Source organism: Phyllobates terribilis, unplaced genomic scaffold (assembly GCF_046119375.1).
Source record: "Phyllobates terribilis strain yellow unplaced genomic scaffold, ASM4611937v1 Scaffold_1__5_contigs__length_1240528914, whole genome shotgun sequence".
NCBI classification, from domain to species: Eukaryota; Metazoa; Chordata; class Amphibia; order Anura; family Dendrobatidae; genus Phyllobates; species Phyllobates terribilis.
The window spans coordinates 551849371-551872034 of NW_027362761.1; the positions used below are offsets into that span (position 1 = coordinate 551849371).

A 22664-nucleotide genomic window follows, 5' to 3' on the forward strand; every position below is an offset into this window, starting at 1 on the left:
CACATTAGATGACTGGAGTGTCACTTAAAAACTGACAGTTTATCACACTACAAATCCATTAGGGCGGCTGAGCTGCCACAGTCAATATTGAAACCGTAAAAGAAAAAAACAAAGTTCACATCAGCTCACTAGTGCAGGCAATGATCCTCAAAGGCTCCGGTTTCAAGTAGACATGAAGAAAAATAAGACAAAAAGTTCAGCTACCGCAAAAAAATTGCATCATAGCTATGATTAAGAGCGTGGTAGTGCTCAAAACGTGTAGGCATAATGCTATGGTTTTTCTTGTTTTTAGGGCATTCAGATAAATGTTTCTAATAACATTTTTCACTTGTTTTTCTATAAAAAAACATTTTTTTGCGGTAGCTGGACTTTTTGTCTTTTTTTCTTAATGTTGAAACAGTAACATGTTTCTTAGACTCTGATCCCAATGGTCCTCACCAGAGTAACTCTCCAACTGGTTAGCAGTTCCACACTTCATTGGTACTGATCTGACAGACCATGACCAATACAGGCCTTAGGGTAAAAAGACCTCAACTGCAACTATCCTTCAACCCTTCAACCTGGGATGAACTACAGCCTAACCCCAAAAGCAGTGTGGGCTTAGCACAGTTTAGCAGTTTCTGGCTTCCGTTGGGCTGTCATTGTTGACCACAGCCCTAGCAGACTGTACCACACCTAAACCTATCCAGACTGACACTGGGAAGTCATCAGCTCCAATATGACCACATATGGAACTCCTATTCGGATAGAATTCATTTCATTTCCATGGACTATAATACAATATATGGAGAAAGAAGAATTGAGAAATTCTTTGAAAAGCATTGAAAAAGACTTTTTGGATTCCTGGAAGAATGACCTTATGGCTTTAATTTACAATAAGGCCAACATCGACTACCCAATTAGAAAATACTGAACTCTATTCAGCTTACTCTTCCAAGGAAGATTTCTATAATTTCTTAACAAGAACATTAGATGAAAAAAAAATCACTGATAATTATCTCAACTGGTGAAGGGACATCTTGGATAAAGTATACAGGATTCTACTTGGTAAACAAATGCACAATTAGAAAATAATAAGAAAAGTCCTTGTATCTCAGGTTATACTTTTGTTGCAGCTAAGCCTAGACCCTTCACCAAGAATCTATCCCAGCTGAAATAGTCCCTTCCTTTGCCAAAAAGATGGATCTATAATATTGATCTCTTTTTGAAAGAAGATTATGTCAAACAGGAGTGAACGAAAAGTCAGCGGAAATATTATAATCCTTATAAAGGGGTATTCTCGTGTTTTCTCTTGAGCAATTCAGAGCAATGCAGTCTCCTTACTTCCTGGTTTCTCATGTATGAAAATCGCATACTTGCAGTCAGGTGCCCGCCTGCTCCCGGCGCTGGTAACGGAAAATCCTGATAGGGCATTGTGAGGATTCACAAGTATGCAGTTACAGCGAGTGACTGCAGACTTGAACCTCAGGCCTGGACAACACCAAGTGATACATGTCTGATTTGAAAATTTGGGCCCTTCTAGGAAGTTCAAAACTGGCTTTGGAGGTAAAGAAGGGGGGAGACCTGAATTTAGAAGTCTAGCACTGGGTCTAAATTAAGTCGTGGACCTGACTTGGGGTCTGAATTTTTTTTTAGAGGTTTGGCCTGTGGTCTGCCTTAAAGAGTTATTACCAACCTATAGGTGGGACCCACATCGATCCCAAGAACTGGGATCAGAAATGCCGTATTGGAATGAAGCGGCAGCCGCGTCACATCCTCTGGTCTAATGTGGGAATAATCCTTTAGCAGATCTGAGTTTATATACAGGCCAGAAATATTTTGAGGTTCTGGCATGAACTAAAGGGGTTATACAAGAAAACAGGACACCAGTTATCATCATACATTGAGGTTCCAGTATTGGGGTCCGCAGCGGTCAGACACTTACTAATCTATTTAAAGGGAGTAAGTCATCACAAAATGACTGTTCAAACAAAGCACAGGTGCTCAGTGCACCCTTAGTGTGGCAAAACAGTTCTGTGCACTTTCCCACCTACTTGTTTTTCACCTGCCTCTGCCCGCTCTTACTTGATTGACAGCTCTGGCTTTACAGGAGACAGAGGAGTATGCAGATAGATTGAAAACAAGTAGGTGGGAAGGTGCACTAATCCGTTCAGCAACACCAAGGGTGCACCGAGCGCCTGTGCTTGGTGTGAACAGTCATTCTGCACTGACTGAGTCCCTTTAACTTGTACTAAAAAATGGAGCCTGACCAAACCATGACTCCAGCAATAATCACTATGATCTGGCGGGCACTGCAATAAGGCTGCGGTCAGACACCCACCAATCTGATGACTGATCCTAAGGACAGATTATCAGTATAAATGCACTGGACTACCCCTTTAATCACTTTTCTTTTCTAGGTGATGAGCCGCCATCGGGCTCAAATAGCGACCGGTCATGAAATTACACGAAATATCAATGGGCAAAAGCCACTCACATGAAGGTTTCCAGGGGCCGATATCTGGGGCAGCGAGCACTTTTAGAAATTGATTGTATTTGACAAGTTTATTTTTTTAGCATTTGAAGCCGCTAAGCTATGATGGACATTGTGGGAGTAAGGCCTCATTCACACGTCTGATTTATTCCCGTTACGAGAATGTAGGACCGATTAATCTGATCAGAGTGTGGCACAAGTGTCATCCAATTTTCTCATACGTGGAGAAATTAAGGGGTATTGCCATCTCCAAGATCCTATCCCAATAGTAGGTGTAATAATAGTATTAGCAAATACCTCTAATTAGAAATGCAGTATAGTTCTCCTGATTCGCTATATCGCTTACCCCATGTGCAGGGCATTGCAGTAGCCATGGTTACGACCACTTCTAGAGTGGCAGTTAGTTGTTATTGGTCATAACCATGGATACCTAAGCTACTGCAATGCTCTGCACATGGGGTAAGCGACATAGCAAATCAGAAGAACTATACTACATTTCTAATTAGAGGTATACGCTAATATTATTACTACATCTACTACATATTGGGATAGGGTCTTGGAGATTGGAATACCATTTTAAATAAAGCAATTTCTCCGCATTCTCCATCCTGAGAGTCTGTAAAAAAAAACAAAAAACAAACCGCACTTGGATGTTATCCAATTTTTTTATGGAGCCATTGTGTCAAGCAAGGTGAGGGAAGGAACAAGTGTACAACGACGGGAAGAGGGGGAAGGGAGCCCAACAACTAGGGAAAGGGGGAGTGGAGACCCCTAGGCAGATATAATATCACCCTGCCTACCCTATCGTCCCTATATAGGTTCTGCACCTATTGCCAAGCAGGACCCTAAACCCTGAATGTCCCTATAGCTTGGTCCTAGATAGGGAGGGGATGGGGTGAGTGCTAGTCAGGCCCCACTACAAACTAAAGACAACAAGGTAGACAAACAAAGAGGATAAACTTAGCTTGAGCAGACACCAGAGAGATAACACCAAACGTCCTCCAAGGGAAGTCCAAGAAAAAACTAGCCAACTACTAGTACTCCAGGCATGGACAGGGGAACATAGAACTATCACCGGCGACTCTCTGGAGACACCGAGAGCATTTAACTACCAAGCAAGGGTGTGTCAATCAACAGCAGAAGGTGGAGGTCGCGGCTGGGTCCTAAAGGAAGAAGGATATATCTATACCACAGAGATGAGAGGATCAAGAAGGCGTCTGCAATGCCAAGTACAGTGACCTTCTACAGCCGGATCCAGAACGACTGTCGTACTTTACACTCCTGTGACACGTTGACTTGCATTGCCGATTTTGATCCGACGCTCGGCTCCAAATCAAACATGTTTCCGATATTTGCCGCCGACCACTCAGTCAGAGGAGAAAATTTGGATATGTGAATGGTCCAATAGAATAACATGGGTACGAGGGTTATCCATGGAAATCACAGATAGCACTCGTACACAGAAATCAGACGTCTGAATGAAGGCGAAGTCTTTAGTAATAGTATATCCTACGTCAGGTCCGCGTGTATGGAGTGAGCTAAGGATCTGAGGTCAGATCCGATCAGGTAGGTGGTGGCTGTGTTACACACCTGGCGCCTGCTGCCATGAACAGCAGTGAACGGAATCGTGCTCCAATCACTGCCTGCGGCATTTCAATGGACCGGAAGCCAAGACGCAGGGGCCGGACCTCCATCATCCCCCTCCGACAGGATTGTGGGGAGATGACGGGTGACGTACTGGGGGCCCTCATGGCAGCCATCTTGGTACTCCTGAGAAGCTCATGCCATTTGGTGTGGTGTTAGGATATATAGTATCAGGCTTTTTGAGCTTTTTGGTGAGTTTTGGAAGGTTTCTTGCATTTTTTCAAAAATACGCAGCTTAAAAAAAACTAATTGTGGGAACGGCGCCTAAACGACTGAACGGTCGCAGGATCAAGACCCCTGAAGGGACGACAAAGTGAAGTCATATCAAAATAAATAAAAGTCGGAATCGCCCTTTTTTTAAAAAAAAAAAAAACACATTCGGTGTCGCTCTGCGACCATAAAAACCCAAACATTAAACATCTAATATAGAAGAGAATGACAGAGGTGCAGCACTGCCCAGCAGCAGGAAAGGGTTAACTATTACACTGATGTCATTGTTCCTCCAGGGGAGAGATCAGACAATGAAAGTAATGGCTTTCCCGCTGCTGTAGGAACAGAGCTCCGCACTGACAACACCAGGCCTCGGGAGGAGCAGCTGGAACACGGCCCGTCTCGCCGTCACCCACAGCACTGGACTAGGGCAGAAAGAAGATTGTGCCAATCACAACATGGCGGTTCACTCATTCTTCTAAACGGACCACGTAACAAGAAGTCAACCGGAAGCGCCAGCCAGCGGCGTAATCACGTGATCTCTGCTTCAGGAAGGCGGGACTTCAGTTCTGATTGGTCTGAGTCCGGCCAGTTGTCATGGTTGCAGGGACGATTGCGGAAGTGTTTGACCCCGTTCAACCTATGAGGGAACACTTCCGGGTTACGCCGGGTTTATGTGTTGTTCAGTGTTGTTTCCTGTCTTAGTGGTGAGAGGTTTTTGTACCGGCAGCTGCGGCCATGGCGGAGTCCGACAAGTTCTACTATGTGTACAGCTGTGACCTGGACATCAGTGTGCAGCTCAAGATGTGAGTCCGCAGCCGGGCACTTCACCCCAGGGTGTCTCCATAGGGGGCCACCTCATAGTGCTACCCTGCTGCCTTCTAATCCTAATGCAGAGTGTAACCTGCCGCCCCTCTTCTCAACCTCACCCATTGTGTTGCCCCTCATCCAACCCTTCCCCAACCTACCCCTTTGTGTTACCCCTTACCCCACTCCCCTTCTTCTCTAACCTCACCCCTTTGGCTTGCCCCTTACCCCACTCCCCTTCTTCTCTAACCTCACCCCTTTGGCTTGCCCCTTACCCCACTCCCCTTCTTCTCTAACCTCACCCCTTTGGCTTGCCCCTTACCCCACTCCCCTTTTTCTCTAACCTCACCCCTTTGGGTTGCCCCATGTCTGCAACCACACCCCAGAGTATTTCCCCTCACCTCTCTTCCCCCACCCGCACTCCATAGTGTTGCCCCTCACATGTACCCCCAGCATGTCACCTGCCCCCTCTTCTCCTGCCCCGCTGCCGAGTATCGCTGGTTTCGTACGTGAGACCTTGTGGATCTCTTCCTGTGAATGATTTTTTCTGTATCATCAGAGGAAGCCTGGAAGGGAAGCGGGAGCTGCGGAGCTACAAGGCGGTGCTGGAGGACCCCATGCTGAAGTTCTCCGGGCTGTACCAGGAGACCTGCTCCGATCTGTACGTCACCTGTCAGGTCTATGCTGATGGGAAACCCCTGGCTCTGCCCGTGCGGACGTCGTACAAAGCTTTCAGCACCCGATGGAAGTAAGTGCTGTGTCGTGTACCCGCGCATCACTAAAGTCCAGGCACCCCGAGTTTCTCCTTTAATTTGTATTACAATTCTTTACACACTGCAGTTTCGTTCTTCTTACATCCAATAATCCTGCTGACCCTGAGGTTCATTTTTGGAGATCCATGGATCTTTATTGGACCATCGGCTAAGAGAAATGTCTTAGAAATTTAGAGTCTATGAAGAATTCCTTTAATTTTCTACCATTGGCCCCTAATGGCTGCCACAATATCAGATCTTCTGCATTGTGGGTGGTTGTAGTTAACTAGAGACCAGAAGGGTAAGGGAATTCAATGGCAGTATTCACAGCAGGGGGATTGCACTGATGGTGCTGATCCTGAGGGTCCTGTGACCAGACCCCTCCTTCCTCTAGAGATGAGTAAGTTGTTAATGCAGATCACATGACTGAGTCCTGGACCGCCGATCACATGAGTCTTACTATGTGTCAGGATCTTAGAACATCGCTGTATAGTGAATGCTGTCAATAAGGAAAAAACACAATACAAATGAGCATAATGCACAGCAATGTCTGGCAACTTACTATACACATGTTCTGTCTCACTTTTAACTTCAGTCTTCCAAAGTCGTGAAGCGGCTGAAAGAGATGGTCGGTACCTTCTTCTGGTGGATTTAAAACTTGAAAGTCACCGCTATGTTTTTTATGTATGGAATAAGCGTTAAAAAACATCCCTGTGCCAAAGCAATGGCGTCAGAAAAGACGCTTCAGGAAAAGCACCTGGTTGAGCTGGTGCTGTGTATTGAGAGCAGCAGAAGTTGTGTGTCTACCGGGAAGCTCCCGGACATGACAGGAGTAGCTGGAGGTGATGGTGCCAACCTGTGATTTGTGGTCCAGGTCACAGTCCCTGCCTCCATTAGATCCGAACAGCCAGAGCACAGCTAGGAGAACAGCAAACCAGTATTTCCTTACAATCTTCTCTACCCTCTTTTTCTGTTCCTCAAGGCTCAGCCTTATCAGAGGGTGTGTCAGGGGGTTAGAGCTTTCCTCCCCTGCTGCACTGCACAGACAATGCAGGAGGGGGAGGTAAGAGTTAACACCCCCTCACCCTGCTCTCTTCTGTATTTTGTTCCCTGAGCTTTCTCTCCTCTGCTCTATAAGCTGCAGTAAAGACCTTCTGACCCCCTGGCCTGTCACCATCCCCCTCCTTACCTTGTCTGACCAGTCCTATCAACACTTATGGAAAAAAAAAGAAAGTAGCCTGATCCTAAATCCATTCCAGCAGGAAACCAGACACTGGCACGAAATTATTATTATTATTATTTATTATTCTAGCGCCATTCATTCCATGGAGCTTTACATACTAAATGATGGTAACAATGGTTTTTGTAGCTAAACTTATACCATTTGTGTCTTGTTTTTTTTGTGGCCATAATTATAAGTGAAAGGGAACCGGCCGCAGTCGCACCCCCACAACCATGACTTCACTGCACTATAATTCTCCACCCTTTCATGGCTTAGTGATTGGTGAATCACGTTCTGCTTCCTGGGAGAGCACAGTGAGGCTTGGTGGGCGCCCTCCGTCTTCACTGCGCGCTCTGCTTGGTGGGCGCCCTCCGTCTTCACTGCGCGCTCTGCTTGGTGGGCGCCCTCCGTCTTCACTGCGCGCTCTGCTTGGTGGGCGCCCTCCGTCTTCACTGCGCGCTCTGCTTGGTGGGCGCCCTCCGTCTTCACTGCGCGCTCTGCTTGGTGGGCGCCCTCCGTCTTCACTGCGCGCTCTGCTTGGTGGGCGCCCTCCGTCTTCACTGCGCGCTCTGCTTGGTGGGCGCCCTCCGTCTTCACTGCGCGCTCTGCTTGGTGGGCGCCCTCCGTCTTCACTGCGCGCTCTGCTTGGTGGGCGCCCTCCGTCTTCACTGCGCGCTCTGCTTGGTGGGCGCCCTCCGTCTTCACTGCGCGCTCTGCTTGGTGGGCGCCCTCCGTCTTCACTGCGCGCTCTGCTCGGCGGGCGCCCTCCGTCTTCACTGCGCGCTCTGCTCGGCGGGCGCCCTCCTTTCTTCACTGCGCCCTCTGCTCCCTGGGAGGCCGAACGCTGCACAAAATTTGCACAAAGGTAATGATAACTTTGCTCCAATAAATCATATCACTCATGATAACATGGGAAGTGGGGGGAATAATCCGGGGGGATCCGCACCCCCTTACGAATTGCCCACTAATTTGAATATCGTGGGCGCAGTTTTAAAGTTGACTATATACAGGGCCTTAAACGTTTTCGTACTTGTGAACTTTTCCACCCATGAACCTAAATGTGTCTTATCTGATATTCCAACATGAAGTAACAAGTATTTGTGAAGTGTAAAGGGATTGACACATTGTTTTCTAATTATTTTAAATTAAATAATTATAAATACCTGAACTAAGGGACAAGGTGATAGATAGGAGAGGGGGGTGGACGATGGCTACCTTATGTCAGCCACACAGTCGAGCATTGCCCATCTTTATGCAAATTGCCTCTTCAGAGAGCAAGAGGAACTCTAGCGCCGCCTACTGGAAACTGCTATCTTACAAGTCAATATCGACCCTTTGACGAGTCTTGCCACATGAATTTTTGCCCATCCCTCCACATAATGGTACTATTTAATAGTAAAGTGCTGTGGAATATGGTGGCGCTATATAAATATTATTATAATTATTATTACCATCCAATCAGGTCAGTTTGAGTTCTCCAGGAACCTGCACATGACCGCTGATGTAGGCAAGCTCCTGAAGATGGCATACTTGGGTCCAGAATATGTAAATTGCCTCTCCACAGAAGAAAGGACCTAGAACTCTAGCGCCACCTATTGGAAGTAGCAATCCTAAAAGTCAATATTTACCCTATAATGAGCCTTGTCACATGAAGTAGGTGGCACTAGAGTTCCAATCCTCTTTCTCTCTGAACAGGCAATTTACATATTTAATTTCCGAGAGGAGCATTGGCAAGGCTTATAAGTCTCCTCACCTCGGCATGCCAGGCTAGGCATGTCACTCTCCACTTAGATCTAAGTCCAGAATAGATTAGAGAGCCAAGGGTCTTTACAAACATGGCCACAGAGGTTATCATCTGAGGTCCTCTTCCTGTGAGTAAAGTCTTTTAGGAAAGGTGTTCATGACAAAGGTCCTGGTGTCTGTAATCTAACAATAGATGGGGGTGTGCACATGGCTAACAGTTCACAAGGTAATCCGCATTCTTCATGTCCTCCGCCTATACAGACCATCTCTTTGATGTTCTAGTCATCCAGAGCCCAATGATGAAGGTCAGTCCAGTGCTCTATATTTCCCATGTTGGCTTTCAACAATAGTCTACAGCCTAAAAATCAACTGCATGCAAATAAGACGTATAGTGTGCAAGTGCTTCACTGCCATGTACCAATCATACCAGCCAACAAGGAATAGGCATGACATTAGCTATTATGTGCCTCTGGTTTCCGCTTGACACCAGCCCCACTGCTTGTTTCGCTTGTATAACTTTCTCAGGGGGCTCTCCCCTAAGACATCTTAAAGGGAACCTGTCACATCCTAGTTGCTATCTACACTGCCCCTATTGCTTTGTTAGTGATGCAATGTGCATTAAAATCGCTGGTAGTATAATGATTTTATAACTTTATATATACTTTATCCTACCTGCTGTATTCAGTCATAGGGGTGTGATCCTCATATTCAGTCATGGGCAGCCCCGCATCCAGTCACTGCTGGCTTCCGCCCATGTATTTGAATACTGCTCCCGGCAAGGTTGTGTCTAGATCGGAGGTGATTTTTTTTGTGGTCCTCACTTTAGCCTCCGATCTAGACGCTTCACTGCTGAGGAGACTAGATCGGAGTTGCTGGAGTGAGGGCCTCAAAAAATTCCCTCCGATGTAGACAGTTCAGCACTGACACCACTAGATGGCGCTGATTCCAAGATCCTCATACTCACTGCTGTGTAGTCTCTCCTCTTCTGGCTTTTTAGTCTATGTGCCCACAATGCAGAAATGAAGCAGAAAATTTCTGCATCTCCCTGGCAGAAAAAACGCATGCAGATTGTGCATGCGTTTTCCCTGCGGAATGCATGCGGATTCACATGTGTTTCCGCATGTGGATTGACAAGCGCTTTCCAGGCGATAGCATCACTTGGAAAGTGCTTGACAACTAGGTCACACTATATAAATCCATGCAAACGGCATGGATTTATATAGTGTGAACCGTAAAAATGAAAACAAATAAAGCTATACTCACCCCCGAGGCCCCGGCGTGGCTGCAGCGCTCGTTCCTGTCTGGTTCCTGGATGCCGGCATATCGCGAGACAGAGCGGTGAAGGGCCTGCGGTCACATGACTGTGACGTCACCGCAGGTCCTCAAGCGATGCCGGCATTCAGAGAGAAGGCGCCGGACAGGTGAGTATAAACTTTATTTGTTATTTTATTCTTTTTTTTACAGGTAGAATGGTATCCAGGTCTGGATGAGAGTCTCCTCTCCTCCAGACCTGGGTACCATCCGCACATAGAGACGCATACAAGCCGCTTGTAAAAATGTACAGTCGCGGTTTCTGTGCGTCTCAATGCAAGTCAATGGCGGGAGTTCCGCTGCGCTACCGCAAAATTAAATGACATGCTGCGGATTTTTGTACGCAGCATAAACGCTGCGGAAAAATCCGCAGCATGTGCATAGAACATGCGGAATCCCCTTGGGGACCATGGGGTGCGGATTACCTAGCGTTTCACAAGCGTTTCCGCTGCGGAAATTCCACAGTATAAACGCTTGAAAAACGCTACGTGGGCACCCAGCCTTATTGTTTTTCTTATGCTTTTTTATGCAATTGTTCTTGTTTTTAATGGAGCAAACATCACAAGTCAAAAATTATTTTTTTACACTGTTATATGTTTGGGCAAAATTCTTTTTTTTTCTTGATTAATGAAACTTACATTTTTATTGTCGCTTTATGTAATATAAAAAATTCCCCTTATTGCTGATTGTTCAGTTTTGCCAGAATGTGACTCTTCCCATTGTCCACAGTCAAATTATAACAGCAGCGCTCTCCAGTGACCCTGGACGTGCCTGTATAGATTACCAGCGGTGTTCTCCAGTGACCCTGGACGTGCCTGTATAGATTACCAGCGGTGTTCTCCAGTGACCCTGGACGTGCCTGTATAGATTACCAGCGGTGTTCTCCAGTGACCCTGGACGTGCCTGTATAGATTACCAGCGGTGCTCTCCAGTGACCCTGGACGTGCCTGTATAGATTACCAGCGGTGCTCTCCAGTGACCCTGGACGTGCCTGTATAGATTACCAGCGGTGTTCTCCAGTGACCCTGGACGTGCCTGTATAGATTACCAGCGGTGCTCTCCAGTGACCCTGGACGTGCCTGTATAGATTACCAGCGGTGTTCTCCAGTGACCCTGGACGTGCCTGTGTATAGATTACCAGCGGTGTTCTCCAGTGACCCTGGACGTGCCTGTGTATAGATTACCAGCGGTGCTCTCCAGTGACCCTGGACGTGCCTGTATAGATTACCAGCGGTGTTCTCTAGTGACCCTGGACGTGCCTGTATAGATTACCAGCGGTGCTCTCCAGTGACCCTGGACGTGCCTGTATAGATTACCAGCGGTGCTCTCCAGTGACCCTGGACGTGCCTGTATAGATTACCAGCGGTGCTCTCCAGTGACCCTGGACGTGCCTGTAATAATTTGTCACTTCTGTGTTGTACATTATGGTGACTGTCGGGGGCGCTCTTTTACGCCCCCCCCCCCCCTGCGGAGCTCCGCCCACTCTTCACAATGTCGGTGTTGCGGACGGGACTGTGGACAAATGGGAAGAGTTACTTTCTGGCAAAACCGAACACTCAGCAATAAGGGGAATTTTTGTTATATTACATAAAGCGACAATAAAAATGTAATTAATCAGGAAAAAAAAGAATTTTGCCCAAATCCATAAAATATATAACAGTGTTAAAAAAAAAAAGAAATCATTTTTGACTTGTGATGTTTGCTCCATTAAAAAACATGAACAATTGCATAAGAAAAACATTAAAAAGCCAGAAGAGGCGACAAGACAGCAGTGAATGAGGATCCTGGAATCAGCGCCATCTAGTGGTGTCAGTGCTGAACTGTCTACAGCGGAGGGGATTTTTTTGAGGCCGTCACTCCAGCAACTCCGATCTAGTCTCCCCAGCAGTGCAGCGTCTAGAGCGGAGGCTAAAGTGAGGACCACAAAAAAAAACACCTCCGATCTAGACGCAACCTTGCTAGGAGCAGGATTCAAATACATGGGCGGCGCCAGCAGTGGCTGAATGCGGGGCTGCCCCTGACTGAGCAGATCACACCCTATGACTGAAAGATCCTACCTGCTCAAAGTGTATATAAAGTTATAACATCATTATACTACCACCGATTTTAATGAAAAAAGCTTGTTAGTGATGCACAGTGCATCACTAGCAATGCTATGGGGGCAGTGTACATAGCAACTAGGACGTGACAGGTTCCCTTTAAATGGTGTGCTAGGCTGATCACACAATAGGTGCTGAAGCAAGGGTTATGATGTTACTGGCACATGCACACTCGTTCTCCGCGCCCCACTTAGTTAATCTAGTTTGTGCGTTGCAACACATATCAGTCGAGCATGGCCAGCATCAAGACAACAGAACAATGCAGGGGCGCACGGGACCCCAAATTGTTCTAAGATGGAAACTGTCCTAATACGAAGGATAATGAAAAGATATGAGAGAAAGCTAACACTGTTCTCAAAGTGACAAATAGTGACATGATTGTCCGCGTATGGCGGCGTTGATCCCATCCATAGCTCTCAGGATAACCGCAGCCATGTGGATTACCGCCTCCCCGTCTCCCTACCCATCTGTGCCGGCACCGGCAGCTTCTGAAAGCTGTGGGTGCATCTGCCGATTCTGCTGGACGCGGTCACTATTGAATAGTGTCAGACTGCGCTGGTTTCGCTGCATGGTCAGGGGCACGGAAGGCGTTTCAATACAGCGCAGGTGTTAATAATGGGGGTATTTAGGGTACCCTTTGTCAGAACACAGCAGTTTGGGGCATTTTCCAAAAAACTTCTAAATCAGTTTCTAAAGTCTCTGCTTATTCATACATGAACTCTGCTTGTTTTCAGCTGGAATGAATGGCTGAAGTTGCCGGTGAAGTACGCGGATCTGCCCAGAAGTGCACAAGTGGCTCTCACAATATGGGATGTCTACGGACCCGGGAAGGCTGTGTCTGTGGGGGGAACAACGGTGTCTCTGTTTGGGAAGTATGGGTAAGTCTGTAGGTCACGGACACACTAGCAGTGGTTAATCTTACACGCCGTGATGTGGAAACCAATCATCCATGTTATTTAGGAGGCACGCAGATTCTGTGCTTGAAAAACATCGCTCATCTGCCCTGCCCCATTGAATAACATTGGGCCGTGTGCTGTCCGTTTTTTCCATAGGCTGAAAATACGATTGTGACATAGTAACGTAGGTTGAATAAAGACCTAGGTCCATCAAGTTCAACCTTTCTCCCCCAATTGTACTCCCTACACTAACATACTAACTTATTGAGTCTAGACCTCACTAATGTATTACCATTTTTATTATTGCTGCACTATTACAATTACAAATGAACCCGTTTATAATATTTTTAGTTAGTTTTATATTTTGTATTACTATCGTGATTCTAATAATGGTATTACTAAAATCCCTATGCCTAAATATATTGATCCAGAAGAAGACAAAGACCCCAGGACACATTCAGCCAATTTGCATCACGGGTAAAAATTCCTTCTAGATCCCGAGAAAGGCAATCAGTCCAAGAACCTCGGATCAAACCTAATTATGTAATTACTATTACCGTATGAAATGTACTACTATAAGTGTAATATTTTGTCTAATTTAACTGTAGCCCACAATGTATTGAGGAAATCGTCCAGACCATTTTTGAAAGCTTTTATACACTCCCTGACAGAAGTTATGTCGCTTATCCATGTTATGTATATAAAAGCTTATAACCTGACGTTAAATTCATCCATTGGTTTTATAAATTACTCTTTTGAAAGCTGAAACCCTCCCAAATTTGGTTTAGGTTAAGAAAATAAATTGGCATCAATGCTGAAATATTGATCATTTAATGAACACAGAATGGTCAGATTTTGGCAAGACAAAAGTTTTGTCGCCCACAGAAAGTAATGTGATATTCAAACTAATAATTATCTTAAAATACAAATATATGTTGCATAACATTGGTGAATGAAGTTGTGGTGCTATTAGAGTCATATTTAATATTTTGTGTGACTTCCATGAGCTTGAAGGACGGCATCCATGCGGTTCAACAATGATTCATACAATTTATTAATGAAGTCATCAGGAATAGCAGAGAATGCCGTCTTATGTGCCTCCCAGAGTTCATCTAGATTCTTTGGTTTTGTCTTCCAAGCTTCCTCTTTCATCCTACCCCAAACACGCTCAATGATGTTCATGTCTGGTGACTGGGCTGGCCAGTCCTTGAGCACCTTGATCTTTTTTGCTTGGAGGAACTTTATTGTAGAGATGGATGTATGAGATGGAGTACCATCCTGCTGCAGAATTTGACCCCTTTTATGATTTGGAATGTAAGAGGTAGCTAATACGTCTTGATATTTTAGGCTATTGATATTGCCTTCCACCTTGCAAATGTTTCGCACACCCCATACTGAATGTAACCCCCAAACCATGATCTTTCCACCACCAAATTTAACTGTTTTCTGGTATTTTGGATCTATACGGGCTCCAGTAGGTCTCCTGCAGTATTTGCGGCGGCTATGGTGTAATTCTACTGAAGATTCATCAGAGAAATCCACCTTCTGCCACTTTTCCAGCGTCCATCTGTTTAGCAGGCTGTGGGACTTTGCAAATGCCACATGTTTTTTATTTGCCTTTTGTTTAGTGCTGGCTTCTGGGCACTGATTCAACCATGGAGGCCATTTCGAGATGGAATCCTACAAAATGTTCACACAGGGACTTGAGGTGACCAGGCCTGTTGGAGTTCTGCTGCAGTGGAAGAGGGGCTTGCTTTGGATTATCTAACCAACAAACGTTCCCCCTGAGCAGTTGTCTTGCAGGGTCTGCCGGACCTGGACTTGTCAAACACATCTCCAGTCTCTTCAAATCTTTTTTTAATTCTTTGTACTTGACGCTGAATCACATTAAAGGTGCCAGTCACCTCTGCAGTGGATCTGGTCTTCAGCCTCTTGATAATCAAGGCTTTGGTCGCAGGGTGGGTTTTTGGCCGTTCAAGTGAAGGTCTGTGGTGCTGGGTTTCTTTTTATACACACCCACTAATTACCTGATCATTTACTGAGCACTGGTGAGGATGTAAACTAGGATTGGGTGCATTATATCACCAGGCGACAAAACTTTTGTCTTGCCAAAATCTGACCATTCTGTGTTCATTAAATGATCAATATTTCAGCATTGATGCCAATTTATTTTCTTAACCGAAACCAAATTTGGGAGGGTTTCAGCTTTCAAAAGAGTAATTTATAAAACCAATGGATGAATTTAACGTCAGGTTATAAGCTTTTATTTACATAACATGGATAAGCGACATAACTTCTGTCAGGGAGTGTAGTGTCGGCCATCACTACCTATTGTAGTCGGCATTCCCCAATCTGACTGCTCTGGCTGTAAAGAACCCTTTCCTGTTTAGGTGCTGGAATCGCCTTTCTTCCACCTGTAATCAGTGCCCCCTGGTCATTAGTATGGTCTTTGGAAGGAATAAAGGCCCCGTCACACATAACGAGATCGCTAGCGAGATCGTTGATGAGTCACGGTTTTCGTGACGCAATAGCGATCTGACAGGTAGCAATGATCAGGCCCCTGCTGTGAAATCGCTGATCGTTACAAAGCTTCCTGGACCATTCCTGGGTCGTTGCTCTCCGGCTGGGCAGTGTGCATCGCTGTATTTGACACCTTAGCAACGACCTCGTTAGCGATTCAGAACGGAGACGCGTAGGCGTGCATAAACTGGACTTTTCCGCGCCCCTCGTCCCCGATTAGTGGTCGCTACTGCGTCCTTGTTTTCCGGATCCCACCAGCATTCTCCGGCTGTGACTCCACTTTGAAGAAATCAGACATCTTTAGCGAGGTAGGTATTGTTTGGGGTCTCAAATGAGTTTCCGTTTTTAATTCATTTATAGGACATCTACCAATTATCTGCTATAATTGCTCTTCAGAGAGGGAGGGATTGGCTTCTATTTGTATATATATATGCTTTTGCATGGGCAGATATTTTAGGCGTCTCATGCACACACACCCACACAGCATGTTTTCTGACATGCTGTCCTGGCCAACCGCTTCAGAGCTTTTCACACGCCAATTAACATGAAGCTTAAATCAATAGACTCTGTTGTTTTGGCATGTTTCATGCTTCACAACTTTCTTCGTCGACGTGATGCAATTACGTATTGTCTGCCTGGCTTTGTGGACTCTGTGGACCGAGCCAATGGGGAAGTGGAGCTCGGTGAATGGCAGTAGTCACCACAGTAAGCAGTATGTGTGTGTGTGTGTGTGTGTGTAATAAATATATATATATATATATATATGACATCTGTACAGGAACAATGCACACACCAGTGTTCCCATCTGATCGGAGACGCAGTAGCGATGTTAAACCAAGGCCGCCCAATCAGAACGCAGTAGTGTCCACCAATCGGAGATGAGGGGGCGCGGAAAAGTAATTTTATGCACGCCTTTGTGACACAGTACAGTCCCTTTCAAGGTGTGGATCGTTGAAATAGCTGCTGTGTGAAAGCGTCCCAACAACCACCGAGATCATTAGTTAGATCGCTGGGGAGGCCGAAATCGTTGGTAAGTTCTGCATGTTTGACAGCTCCCCAGCGATCACGAAACGACTCTCCAGCGATCCCAAAACCGTGACGCACTAACGATCTCGCTAGCGATATCGTTATGTGTGACGGGGCCTTAAGTCATGTGCTAGTCCTTTGTACTGACCACACATATATTTATACATGTAAATGAGATCCCCTCTGAGGGGTCCTTTTTTCTAACCTAAACAAGCCCAACTTTTCCAACCTCTCATCATATGGGAGACCTTCCATCCCTTGTAATAATCTAGTAGCCGCCTTTGAACTGACTCTAACTTCTGTCCTATAAGTGAGTAGCTCCTGCATTGAGACAATATTACTTAAAAAGTAATTGCCTATTAGTATTGCCATTAAGTACAGATAACGTGCCGAAAAATAAATAAAAATGATCAGTTTATTTTGGCGACAGGATGTTTCGGCAAGGAATGCACGACCTAAAGGTGTGGCCAGACGTTGAAGCTGACGGATCAGAGACGACCACAACCCCTGGGAGGACGAGCAGCTCTGCAGCAGAAGATAAGATGAGCAGATTGGCCAAGGTAACACTCGTTCTGTTACCCCCCCCCCCCCCACCCCCATTCTTTTTTATTGTGCTCGCTGTGTATTATTGTTTCTGACACAAATAGAAGTGAGGGGCAGTGGGAATGACATTTTTCCCATCTGTTGATACTATAACACATGCAGTAGAAAAAAAACACGCAATATATTCAAATTCATCTAATATATATATATATATATATATATATATATATATATATATATATATATATATATATATATATTATAAATAATGTTTCTAAAAAATCTCTCATTTTGTGTATACCTCTCCTGTGACATACATATTGTCTGGTGTGTGTGGTACAATCCTCCAGTCACGATGCTTACCTCTTCCTATGCATCGCTGAGCTCCATGGTTGAAGCAGTTCAGTATAATGTACACGTGGGGTTATACATCCCAGAGGAGGGCGGATTCACGAGTAAGAATAGTGGGAGAAGGAGAGGAAGCGACAGCCGTTTCACAGGGGATGCCCACTGAGCTCCGAGCCTGCAGCTCCACAAGCAGAGATGGCACAGAAAGCAAGCTTTGAAAATAAAGGCAGCAATACAGATTTCAACCAACAAATAGTGCAATTGTAACCTCTCCAGGTACACGGATACTTACTGTGCATTTTCATTCAGTCCCATTGCAGGTGTATAAAATCCAGTCCCTAGCCAAGCAACAAGCAGTCTGCTTTTACTAAATTGTGATAGAATGGCTTGTTTTATAGGATTCCACAATTGTAACATGTCAGTTCATGACATTACTATTCTTGAAAAGTGGAAGGAACCACATTAACTCAGCCACGAAGTGGAGACCGTGTAATGCTTCAGAGCGGGGTCACCGAGTGCTGAGGAGCTGAGGGCAGACAAGTCACCAACGCTCTGCTGACCCCATAACTGCAGAGTCCAGACCTTACAGAAAAGAAACAGCCTTGCCAACACCAGGTCAGATTATATTCTGGTAATTACCAATGCACTAGCAGGATGCAGCAAACCCCCATGATAAAGGCGAGGGCAGCACAGGTGCAGAATACTGATGCAAACAGCCACTCACAGACCTACCAATCCATGGAGGGGGTGGCTGTGTAGTATTAAAAATACACAGATGAGGCTTGCATAGTGAGCCAATCCCACAGATACGTGTGATGCACAGTGTCTGGCTTACAGCCTATTAAAGACACCCATACTATTAGATCAGGCGGGCTGCCCAGCACTATATTAGTGCACCCCACAAGACAGATGCCCCAATTCTCCCAACCAACACAAAAAAAAAACCTGTCTGTATCCTGCAAAAATGTGCAATAAAAAGATGTAAAATACATAACATGAGGTGTTGGTCGATATTTTGGCCAAAATACACAAGCTCATGACACGCATGTCCTCATATTTGTGAGTCCAGACCTCCTCTGGCATTAACATCAGCACAAACACTGCGCCCCCACCGGGATTCGTTGCCGAGATTCTACATGCAACCTTACATCACCAAGCACAATTCCGAGCGTCGGATGGAGTGGTGTAAAGCCGCCACCACTGGACTCTGGAGGAGACTCGTTCTATGCAGTGACGGATCGCACTTCTCTATATGCGTTTGGTGAAGGAGAACGTGTTCCCGTGACTGCATTGTGCCGCTGTACAGATGGTGGAGGAGGATAATGCTCTGGGCTGTTATCAGGGGGCGGCCTCGGCCTCTTGGCTCCAGTGAAGGGAAATCTTATTCCTTCAGCACAAGACATTGTGGACAATTGTAGCCTCCTGCTTTGTGGGAGCAGTTTGGGGTTCGCCCTTTTCTGTTCCCCATGACTGTGCACAAGCTCCATACAGACATTATTGGAGCAGTTTGGTGGAAGAACCTGACCTCCGCCCGATTCAACACCTTTGGGATGACCTAAGATTGAAACGGTGAGCCCGACCTTTCCTTCAGCATCAGTGTTTGACCTCACAAATGCTCTTCTGGATCAAGAGGCAAAAATTCCCGTAGACACTTCCAGGAGAGCGGGAGCAGTTACAGCTCCAATGAGACGGCTCCTTACTAATGTCTAAGGAAGGGAGGTCAGAAAGCTCCGTAGCGGAATGTGGAGGGGGGCACATACTTTTGTCATCATAGTGTTTCTATAGCTTTTAGTTTTTTTTCTTCAGTCGACGTGGAAATGCGAGGGGCGTTCATTAAAGATTTCCCCTGACCCACTTCCTGAGGACTGCGAGCAATGAAACTTGGCACAGTTATTAGTTCTTCTCTATATAGGTGCCACCTAGGAACACACACTTCTCCCAGCTCTTTAAGCAGCTGTAAACACCTCGCTTGTAGAAGTCGACAGGCTGCTCCAAAAACCACGTTGTGACTTCGGAAATCAGAGTCTCTTCATCTGGAAAACGCTTGCCCTTCAAAAATAACTTCATTTTTGGAAAGAGGTGGAAGTCCGATGGTGCGAGGTCGGGTGAATAAGGGGGATGCGGTAGAATTTCAAGGCCACAGGAGCAGCTTCCATTTGGGCAACATGTGAGTTGTGAACTGGTGCATTGTCTTTCAGAAGGTGGACACCTTTGGTGAGCATGCCATGTCTCTTGGTTTTGATGGCCACTGGCAATTTCCGCAGCAGTGAAGCATAGTATGCCCCAGTGATCATGGTACCCTTTGCTAGGAAATCCATGAATACTACTCTGTGCTGGTCCCAAAATACTGTGAGCATGACCTTGTCTGCCGAGGGTTGGGCATGGGCCTTCTTTGGAGGTGGTGAGTCATGATGCTTCCATTGCATCGACTGGACTTTAGTCTCAGGATCACAGTGATGGACCCAGCTGTCATCCTGTGTGATTGGTCTGTTGAAAAAGTCCTCCTGGTTTCCATGGCACATCATCAATAGAACAAATCCTATAAAGAGAAGGAAATACCACAAATTAAATAAAATAAATCCAAATACCTCAAACTCTGAATACAAACCACAAAAGAAAGGGATAAAGGAACTACAAAATTATCAGGTGTAATTCATATATTGTATTACATATAAACAGACAATTAAGCAAACAAGAAAAATATTTAAAAATGTATAAAACATAATTAAAATACAGCTCAGGAGGGGGATGTTCACAATAAATATTGCACATGGATCTCCTCTATGAGAAAGTGTATATATTTATATACCGGCCGAATTTGATTAACAGTAATTATTAACAATAATTAAATATACATGATTAGCTCTAATAGCAGCAGATGAAAATAAATGTATATATTATAGAGAACACCAAGGAGTAATAAAAGGTAAATATATATAGATTAACATAAAGTGCTTGTGCAATATATATATTAATCAAATTTGGCTGGTATACAAATATATACACTTTCTCATAGAGGAGATCCATGTGCAATATTTATTGTGAGCATCCCCCTCCCCCCTCCTGAGCTGTATTTTAATTATGTTTTATACATTTTTAAATATTTTTCTTGTCTGCTTATTTGTCTGTTTATATGTAATAAACTATATGAATTACACCGGATAATTTTGTAGTTCCTTTATACCTTTATTTTGTTTGTACACATCGTCAATAGGGCCTGAGAGCATTCGACTCGTTCCTGCTTCTGGATGGTGTGAGCAGCCGGGGAACCCAGCGAGCGGATACCTTATGCATGTGAAGATGGTCTTGGATTTTTTCCACTGACCCTACATTAATCTTGACATTTTGGGCTAGGTGTTGACTTTCCAAAATGGCGACCTCCACTTACGGGATGGTGTGTTCATCAATAGCAGAGTGGGGTCGCCCTGGAATTGGAGCTGTTTTCACCGAAGTCCGACCACATTTCAATTGACGATGCCAGTTCTTGTCTACATCATATGATGGGGAATCATCACCATAAACCTCTTTTATCTCATCGCACATCTCCTTTGGTGTGCGGCCTTTCCAGTAAAAGAACTTGATGACTGCTCTGTATTCTACTGGAGCCATTATCAAACCTAACACCACTTCAGGACCTGGAAAATCAAGACTGTTATCAGTTCTGTGTTGCAAATTGGCACGTAACCTATAGAGACTTATATCATTACACATGTGAAGTTTCAGCGCCCTGTGATAAATAGAAGTGGGTCAGGGGAAGTCTTTAATGAACGCCCCTCGTACTGTGATCATGAAAAGGCCATAGTGTTAAGTGGATATATTGGTGCCATCTGGTAAACCTGGAACAACCCATGATGAGAGACCGTATCCACATCCGTGTCGGCATATGATCTCCTATCACTTCACCTCCCTCCGTCACTCTTCTTGAGGCTTTTACGTGCAGTTCACTTTTACATCTCTGCTCGATGTAAGAAGCGTTGACGTTTTTGGAATCTCTGCGAGACAGATGAGAGCGGTCCGTGGCGGCTATAAATACGTCCGCCATCTCCACCGCTGATTTACGACCTCAATAAACACCGCCCTTGTTTTCTAGGAATAGCAGCATTTTATAGGGGCAGCTCACCTTCACTATAAAGGAAAACCTAATTAAAGTCTTCATTTTATGGCCGTGGGTTATCTGAGAAAATGTATCCACGCCAAGGGCAGAGGGGCAGATGGGTGAGATGAAATCCCCTGTTGTCACCATGTTGTCATCCTCCTTACAGAATTAGAGACAGAAGATCCCTTGCAGTCATTCTGTAGTAAAGCAAAAAATAGAAATGACGCTATTCAGTACACCCCTCGACCCAATTCTGCATTGTCATACTGATTGTCAGGCCAGCAGGGGGGGCTATATCAGGCCTTCAGAGAGTTGTCCTGTTTTGTTCAGTAGAACAGCTGGGTCTAAAGCCTCCATACACATTAGACAGCTGTCAGCTTATCGATGGTTCGACCAGTCGTTCGTATCGTCTCCTGTGTTCTCTATGAGGAGCCCCTGCCGGATATCTTCGGTGGCTTATCTCTTAGAGAACAAAAGGCTCGTCAGATCCTAGAGTCAGGGGGCCATGGACATGAGAAGGACGCCCCAACCTGGATATGGATGAATTTGGAGGCGGAGTCTGTGTGGGCGGCATTATTATTTCTAGGTAGAGTGATAAGCCCCTACTACCTGAGTAACCTCATTAATCCAGCCATTGTGCCTCTGCATGAAGAACACAGACTTAATTTCTTCTTCATGGACGACCATGCTCCTGCTCATCAAGGTTGCATTATTAGGTAACGGCCGCTGGAGACTGGGGTACCTCAAATGGAGCGGCCTGCACTTTCTCCAGACCTGAATCCCATAGAAAACCTGTGGGATCAGCTGAGTCGCCGTGTAGAGGCTCTTAACTCTGTACCCCAGAACCTCAGTGACCTGAGGGACAACCTTCAAGAAGAGTGTCGCAATGTAAGAGCCGCTAATGCTCCGCTCCACTTGTGGCCAGGGCTGTGGAGTCAGAATCGTGGGGTCGGAGTCATTGTTGGAGCCCATTT

General features: G+C 45.5%; 1 protein-coding gene across 1 annotated transcript in view; it reads left to right on the forward strand.

Annotated features, from left to right (window-relative positions):
• Positions 1 to 4951: 4951 nt before the first annotated feature.
• PIK3C3 (phosphatidylinositol 3-kinase catalytic subunit type 3) overlaps positions 4952 to 22664 on the forward strand; it is a 203331-nt gene continuing 185618 nt past the window's right edge. Inside the window, exons 1-4 of the mRNA XM_073680448.1 lie at positions 4952 to 5133; positions 5694 to 5882; positions 12996 to 13139; positions 17134 to 17263. Coding sequence (XP_073536549.1) covers positions 5066 to 5133; positions 5694 to 5882; positions 12996 to 13139; positions 17134 to 17263 — 531 coding nt within the window. The 5' untranslated portion in view covers positions 4952 to 5065. The remainder of the gene's footprint in view (positions 5134 to 5693; positions 5883 to 12995; positions 13140 to 17133; positions 17264 to 22664) is intronic.